Raw genomic sequence first — 8,853 nt, 5'->3', positions numbered from 1 at the left:
TTACAGGATACATTATATTACTATTATCACTAATAATGATATTCTGTGTAACCAGTACTATAATAATATTATTAATAATAATAATAATAATGAATGTTAGCTTTATTATTATGATATTATGATAATATAATTGCAACTGATATCTAAGTATAATATTATAATTAAATAATAATAATAATAATAGCTATATTTATCAATATGATAATACTATGACTGCAAATGATAATTATTACTATTATAATTATTATTAATAATAATAATAATACATTATAATGATATGATTAACATCATATTTATACATTTATAAGTTGAACTATATTAGCGTAATAATAATCAAAATAATAAATTGATATATTTATTAATATGATACTATAATTACAACTGATATTCAAGTATGTTATTATTAATAAGAATAATAATATAAAATACTACTACTACTACTACTAATAATAATAATAATAATAATAATTAATTTACTATAGTTATCACATTGATACTATTAGTACTATATTAGTGTGATAATAATAGCAGCAGCAATATTGACATATATTAGTAATGAAACTAATGATGATAGTAATAATCATAGTAATAATGCTAAGAATGACTCTAATCGTAGTAGAATAATAAAAAAGATAGTAGTAGGGAGTAGTAGAATAGCAACAGTTGAAGTGATAAAAAATAGTAGTTAGTAATCATAATAGAATAGAAGTAGCAATAAATAATAATAGTAATGATAAAACATACTACTACTAATTATAGCAGGTATAGTAGTAATGATAGTAATACAAATAATAGTAGCATAAAGTTTATAGTAATAGTAATAATACTATTATTATTTATTATTATTATTATTATTATTATTATTATTATTATTATTATTATTTGTAGTAATGATAATAGATCATATATCTCTATAGCTATTCCAACAAATGTAGCAACAATACTACTAATAATAACACTGATACCGATGCTAGTAATGATAATCATTATCATATATCACTACTAGTAATGATAGAGGGTAATATCACTGATTGTGTGCAGAATATTATTGTCTGGGACTTCCACTTGGATACTTTGCACAGTAATTGTATCACTATTACTATTGTCACAAAGTAACATGAAGCCCCTGGATTCCATCACTGGTGGGTGAAGCTCCTGGATCCCCAGCACTGGTGGGTGAAGCCCCTAGATCCCCAGCACTGGTGGGTGAAGCCCCTGGATCCCAGCACTGGTGGGTGAAGCCCCTGGATCCCCAGCACTGGTGGGTGAAGCCCCTAGATCCCCAGCACTGGTGGGTGAAGCCCCTGGATCCCAGCACTGGTGGGTGAAGCCCCTGGATCCCCAGCACTGGTGGGTGAAGCCCCTAGATCCCCAGCACTGGTGGGTGAAGCCCCTGGATCCCAGAACTGGTGGGTGAGGCCCCTGGATCCCAGCACTGGTGTGTGAAACCCCTGGATCCCAGCACTGGTGGGTGAAGCCCCTAGATCCCCAGCACTGGTGGGTGAAGCCCCTGGATCCCAGCACTGGTGGGTGAAGCCCCTGGATCCCAGCACTGGTGTGGGAAACCCCTGGATCCCAGCACTGGTGTGTGAAACCCCTGGATCCCAGCACTGGTGTGTGAAACCCCTGGATCCTAGCACTGGTGGGTGAAGCCCCTAGATCCCCAACACTGGTGGGTGAAGCCCCTAGATCCCCATCACTGGTAGGTGAAGCCCCTGGATCCCCAGCGCTGGTGGGTGAAGCCCCTAGATCCCCAACACTGGTGGTGAAGCCCCTGGAAACCAGCACTGGTGGGTGAAGCCACTGGATCCCCAGCACTGGTAGGTGAAGCCCCTGGATCCCCAACACTGGTGGTGAAGCCCCTGGAAACCAGCACTGGTGGGTGAAGCCACTGGATCCGCAGCACTGCTGGGTGAAGCCCCTGGATCCCCAGCACTGGAGGGTGAAGCCCCTAGATCCCCAACACTGGTAGGTGAAGCCCCTGGATCCCCAGTGCTGGTGGGTGAAGTCCCTGGATCCACAGCACTGATGGATGAAGCCTCTGGATCCCAGAACTGGTGGTTAAAGCCCCTGGATCCCGAGCACTGGTGCATGAAGCCCCTGGATCCCAGCACTGGTGGGTGAAGCCCCTGGATCCCCAGCACTGGTGGATGAAGCCCCTGGATCCCAGCACTGGTGAATGAAGCCCCTAGATTCCTACACTGGTGGGTGAAGCCCCTGGATCCCCAGCACTGGTGAGTGAAGCCCCTGGAAACCAGCACTGGTGGGTGAAGCCTCTCGATCCACAGCACTGGTGGGTGAAACCTCTGGATCCCAGCACTGCTGAGTGAAGCCCCCAGATTCCAACACTGGTGGGTGAAGCCCCTGCATCCCAGCACTGGTGGGTGAAGCCTCTGGATCACCATCACTGGTGGGTGAAGCCCCTGGATCCCCAGCACTGGTGGATGAAGCTCCTGGATCCCCAGCACTAGTGAGTGAAGCCCCTGGATTCCAACACTGGTGGGTGAAACCTCTGGATCCCCAGCACTGGTGGGTGAAGCCCCTGGATTCCACAACTGGTGGGGGAAGCCCCTGGATCCCCAGCATTGGTGGGTGAAGCCCCTGGATTCCACAACTGGTGGGGGAAGCCCCTAGATCCCCACAAATGGTAGGTGAAGCCCCTGGATCCCAGCACTGGTGGGTGAAGCCCCTGGATCCCAGCACTGGAGAGTGAAGCCCCTGGATCCTAGCTCTGGTGGGTGAAGCCCCTGGATCCCAGCACTGGGGGTGAAGCCCCTGGATCCCAGCACTGGTGGGTGAAGCCCCTGGATCCCAGCACTTGTGGGTGAAGCCCCTGGATCCCAGCACTTGTGGGTGAAGCCCCTGAATCCCAGCACTGGTGGGTGAAGCCCCTGGATCCCAGCACTGGTGGGTGAAGCCCCTGGATCCCAGCACTGGTGGGTGAAGCCCCTGGATCCCAGCACTTGTGGGTGAAGCCCCTGAATCCCAGCACTGGTGGGTGAAGCCCCTGGATCCCAGCACTGGTGGGTGAAGCCCCTGGATCCCAGCACTTGTGGGTGAAGCCCCTGAATCCCAGCACTGGTGGGTGAAGCCCCTGGATCCCAGCACTGGTGGTGAAGCCCCTGGATCCCAGCACTTGTGGGTGAAGCCCCTGGATCCCAGCACTTGTGGGTGAAGCCCCTGGATCCCAGCACTTGTGGGTGAAGCCCCTGGATCCCAGCACTTGTGGGTGAAGCCCCTGGATCCCAGCACTGGTGGGTGAAGCCCCTGGATCCCAGCACTTGTGGGTGAAGCCCCTGGATCCCAGCACTTGTGGGTGAAGCTGCCAGTTGCACATTTCGCAACAGTCCACTGTGAGATACAATTCCATCTCCTCCTCCTCCTCCCCCTTCTCTTTTTTCACAGAAAAGGCAGCATTAACCACTGTGAGGCTGTGTGACATAGAGTCAGCTTAAAATAACCCCCCCCCCCCCACCCCTCCACCATAAAAGCAGCCCAGAAGATGTATATATAGATATGTCTGGTACCTGTCACCAGCAGCCTGTTGCACAGAAGTGCCCATGAGCTGTCAATCATCAGTTCCTGGGGGGTCTCTGTGGTGCCCCCTCCCTCAGGTTAGATTAATACACAGCTTGGAGGATAGAGAGGGAGAGAGACAGGAACAGATTGCTCTCTGGAAAGCCAGGCATCTGCTTCATAGAGAAGCTTGGTAACTATGGATGGAGGAAAGCAGCATCTTTGACGTCAGGATTAATGATTGGTCTCTCATCTGGGTTCCCTCTCCTTGTGTTATTGTGTGCACAGAGGTCTGCTCTGCTTCCACTCTCTTGCATATATATATTCAGTATATATATTTTTTTTTTTGGAGATGATCCAGCACTAATTCCCATTGCACCCCTTCCCCTCCACCACCCCTTCTGTGTCTGTATCTCAGGGAGGGGAGGAGGATCTTCTGTGACATCCTGCAGAATGATTGGGGCTGATGAATATTTCATGTTTGAAGAATGGAGATTGCTTTGGTGAGTTGGGAGAACGGTGGAGCCCCAGCTGTAGCTGGCAGCACAGCAGCAGAGGATGGAGGAGCCACAACCACCACCACCACCATGCCAGGCAGCACAGCAAACAGGAGGGATCTGCTGCAAATCCCCAGGGCACCATCTTGGCTGAATGATTACAGTCAAGGGAGAGAAGAAGTCGGTGGGGAAAGCTGCCAGCAACGACCACAACAACATCATCATCTTCAGAAGCAGCAGCAGCTATATCAACCACCAGGGACCGGGCAGGCAGGAGGAGGAGGTGGTGGTGGTGGTGGAGGTGGATGTGGAGGAGGAGGTGTGGGCGATCGCTTGCAAAGCAACAACATGATCATGAGTTATCCTGGCAGTAACATCAAGGACTGTGACATAGACACGGTGATCAGGTTGGATGAAGAGGAAGAACCCCATGCCCACCACCACCACCACCACCACAACCTGCCAGAGGAGGAGGAGGACCACCACTTTGACTTGGGTATCATGGACCACGAAAATAACCAAAGGGTCATCATCAACATCGCTGGCTTGAGGTTTGAGACCCAACTGTCCACACTTAACCAGTTTCCAGACACTTTGTTGGGTGATCCTGAGAAAAGGATGAGGTTCTTTGACCCTTTGAGGAATGAATACTTCTTTGATCGTAACAGACCCAGCTTTGATGGTATCCTCTACTTCTACCAGTCTGGTGGCAAAATCAGGCGACCAGTCAACGTTTCCATTGATGTTTTTGCAGATGAAATTCGTTTCTACGAGTTGGGTGAGGAAGCCATGGAGAGGTTCAGAGAAGATGAAGGCTTCCTTAAAGACGAGGAGAAACCTCTTCCAAGGAATGAGTTCCAGCGCCAGGTATGGCTTATTTTTGAGTATCCAGAAAGTTCTAGTTCTGCCAGAGGTATTGCCATAGTTAGTGTGCTTGTCATTCTCATTTCTATCATCACCTTTTGCCTGGAGACCCTACCAGAGTTCAGGGATGAGAGTGAGCTGCACCCAACACTGTCCACGGTGCTGAACGACACCCAACAGCCTACTCCCCCCAGTGGACTGACAGATCCCTTCTTCATCATAGAGACAACCTGTGTGATATGGTTCACCTTTGAATTACTGGTCAGGTTCTTTGCTTGCCCCAGCAAATCTGAGTTCTCCAAGAACATCATGAATATCATTGACATTGTGGCCATCATCCCTTATTTTATAACCCTTGGCACAGAGCTGGCTGAGCAACAGACTAACAATGGACAGCAGGCCATGTCTTTGGCCATCTTGAGGGTCATCCGGTTGGTAAGGGTCTTCAGGATATTCAAGTTGTCCAGGCATTCTAAAGGACTGCAGATCTTGGGGCAGACTTTGAAGGCCAGTATGAGAGAACTGGGGTTACTAATATTTTTCCTCTTCATTGGAGTTATACTGTTTTCCAGTGCTGTCTACTTTGCAGAAGCTGATGATCCAGAATCTCATTTCTCTAGTATTCCTGATGCTTTTTGGTGGGCTGTGGTTACAATGACCACGGTGGGCTATGGAGATATGAGGCCGGTGACTGTTGGGGGCAAAATTGTGGGTTCCTTGTGTGCCATTGCTGGAGTACTCACCATTGCTTTACCTGTCCCTGTCATTGTCTCGAATTTCAATTACTTCTACCATAGAGAGACTGACCATGATGAGCAGGTGATTTTAAAGGAGGAACCTAGTAGTGCTCAGGGTAGTTGTGCTGGAGATCTTAAGAGGAGTCCTAGCAAATCTTCACTCAACAAGTCTGTAGTTCACTTGGAAAATGTTGAGGGCATCAACAATGGAACTGGTACCTTAGAGAAGACTAACCTCAAAGCCAAGAGTAATGTGGACCTTAGAAAGTCTTTGTATGCTCTGTGTCTGGATACAAACAGGGAAACAGACCTTTAAGTTCCCCCATTAGACATCATCATCAACCAACGCAGCCCCCCAAAAAAAACCTACAAAAATCACAATGGAACAAGGGATTTTTTTTGTTTTTTTTTCTAAGGATACGTTTTACAATAGAGAATTTTGTCGTCTCTAGGTAGCACCTGGACAGTATTTGCTGTTGGAGATACTTTTTTTTTTTGTTACTAATTTTTTGCAGTATTTCAAGTCACTGATCTATTTTATAACTTATTAATTGTTGAAGTGATCCCCCCCCTCCTTGGAATATAAAAAAATAAATATTTTTTAAAGTCAAATTGCAACATTGTTGCAGGGAACAAAGAACTTTTTTTGGATAGGTAATAATTTAAAAAAATGAAAAATTTATCGTATAAATATTTATTGGACATAATTTAATTTTTAAAATATATATTTAATTTATATTTTGTGAAATTTTCATCACCGAGGTAAAAAAATAATGCTAAAAAATTTTTAAAAAAAAGTACCTACAGCTGTCGTGAACAAAGTTATGGTCCATTTAGTACGTGCAGTGCATTTGGTGCTCTTGAATTTAGCAGGAAATTTTTTTTTATTATTATTTTGGAAAAATATTGTACGGTTATATATAAATATATATATATATTTGTGAGCCTTAATTTATTAATTGATGTAGATTTATTTCTTTACAAAAAAAAAGTTTACTAAAATTGTAACGCTACCTAATCTCTTTTATAAAAAAAAAAATAGGGGATTTTTTTTTCTTCCCCCTCAAAATTTAATGCACCCAATGTTTAAAAAATATTCAAAAAATTCCAAAAAAATCTAAAAAATTTTTAATAATATTTTTTTAAGTTTTCGAGACACAAAGAAAATAAATTAAAAAAATCCAAGTCTATAGCCTACAACCAAATACAGAAGCAATGGTCTACGTCAACCTTCCCATAGTCTGCGCTGGGTAATTTATGGTGAACAGATGCTCAGCTTGGTCCATGGATCAAATCCCTCTTATTATTTTTGTGTCATACACATAAAGTAAAGAGAACATCATTTTGCACTTGACATCTTCCTCAGTTCCATTACTTTCGATGTGGAGAAGTATGGAAGGGATAGTAAAGGAGGGGGTTGGGTGGTTTGAACTCATCTCAACGTAACCCTTTAAGCTTCAAGACCCAAGATCTCCTTCCTCAGTGATTATAAAAACTTTTTCCTTGGGTGGAAACAAAGAAAAATAATCTTCTAGACCAATGGAATGAGTTTATCCACAAAGATCCAAGAGAGCTGCTATAGCCTTCCGACCTGCAAAGATCTGGAAGAGAACCCAACCCAACTTGAATCAAGACTGAGTAGAGGAGCCTGCCAAGAAGACTTGAGATGTGAGATGACAGGTGGGTTCATGGTTTTTACTCTTCTAATCCTTATTTTCTAACTGATTTTTATTCTGTATTTTATATATGAATTGGTTCTGACCTGTGTTACATGGTTGTGTATGGCAGTTGTGATGACCCAGCCTGGTATATGGGTGGTGACCCCATGGTTGAAGATGGACCAGAAATGGTCATTAGGTCACATATATAAAAATGCATTAAGCGGACATTTTTGGCTTATTTCTGTTTGTTTTGTTGGAGCTTCATTTCTTCTTCTTTTTTTTTTTCCCTGTAGCAAATGTAAAAATAGTACAGGAGGGGCAGGAGCACAAAGCGCAAAGCATGTGGTGAGGGCAGATCTACTCCGAGGGCCTACAGCTGCATGGAGTCTAAACCTGACCGGGCTACCAACACTGTGTGTCTGCTCTATTTCCTAAAAAAAAAAAAATCTATCTATCTATCTATCCTTATCTATCTCTCTATCTATCTATCTATCCTTATCTATCTATCTCTCTATCTATCTATCTATCTATCCTTATCTATCTATCTATCTATCCTTATCTATCTCTCTATCTATCTATCTATCCTTATCTATCTATCTATCAATCCTTATCTATCTATCTATCTATCTATCTATCCCTCTATCTATCCTTATCTATCTATCTATCCCTCTATCTATCTATCTATCTTTATCTATCTATCTATCCCTCTATCTATCTATCTATCGACCCTTATCTATCTATCTATCTATCTATCCCTCTATCTATCTATCTATCCCTCTATCTATCTATCTATCTATCTATCTATCGACCCTTATCTATCTATCTATCTATCTATCTATCTATCTATCTATCTATCTATCCCTCTATCTATCCCTCTATCTATCTATCTATCTCATTATCTATCTATCTATCTATCTATTTATTTATCTATCCCTCTATCTATCTATCCATCTATCTATCTATCCCTCTATCTATCTATCTATCGACCCTTATCTATCTATCTATCTATCTATCCCTCTATCTATCTATCGACCCTTATCTATCTATCTATCTATCCATCTATCTCTCTATCTATCCCTCTATCTATCTATCTATCCCTCTATCTGTCTATCCCTCTATCTATCTATCTATTTATTTATCTATCCCTCTATCTACCTATCCATCTATCTATCTATCTATCTATCTATCTATCTATCTATCCCTCTATCTATCTATCTATCTATCTCTCTATCTATCCCTCTATCTATCTATCCCTCTATCTATCTATCCCTCTATCTATCTATCTCTCTATCTATCTATCTATCTATCCCTCTATCTATCTATCTATCCCTCTATCTATCTATCTATCTATCTATCTATCTATCTATCTATCCCTCTATCTATCTATCTATCTATCTATCTATCCATCTATCTATCTATCTATCTATCTATCCATCTACCTACCGTGTTTTCCCAAAAATAAGACACTGTTTTATATTAATTTTTTGCTCTAGGACTTATTTTCAGGGGACGTCTTATATTTTCCCATCCACATTTATTGTTGAACAAAAAAAAAAATCAACATTTCTTCAAATCTAA

At 42.8% G+C, this 8,853-nt stretch overlaps 1 protein-coding gene across 2 annotated transcripts in view; it reads left to right on the top strand.

The window, feature by feature from the left end:
* Positions 1–3,639: 3,639 nt before the first annotated feature.
* Positions 3,640–8,853, top strand: part of LOC142303107 (potassium voltage-gated channel subfamily A member 1-like) — a 154,471-nt gene continuing 149,257 nt past the window's right edge. For both annotated transcript variants that reach the window (XM_075344247.1, XM_075344248.1), the window contains exon 1: positions 3,640–7,294. In XM_075344247.1, the coding sequence (XP_075200362.1) occupies positions 4,005–5,930 (1,926 nt within the window). In that variant the 5' untranslated portion in view covers positions 3,640–4,004 and the 3' untranslated portion in view covers positions 5,931–7,294. The remainder of the gene's footprint in view (positions 7,295–8,853) is intronic.

This window comes from Anomaloglossus baeobatrachus, chromosome 4, assembly GCF_048569485.1.
Source record: "Anomaloglossus baeobatrachus isolate aAnoBae1 chromosome 4, aAnoBae1.hap1, whole genome shotgun sequence".
NCBI classification, from domain to species: Eukaryota; Metazoa; Chordata; class Amphibia; order Anura; family Aromobatidae; genus Anomaloglossus; species Anomaloglossus baeobatrachus.
This window is presented reverse-complemented; position numbering and strand designations above follow the sequence as displayed.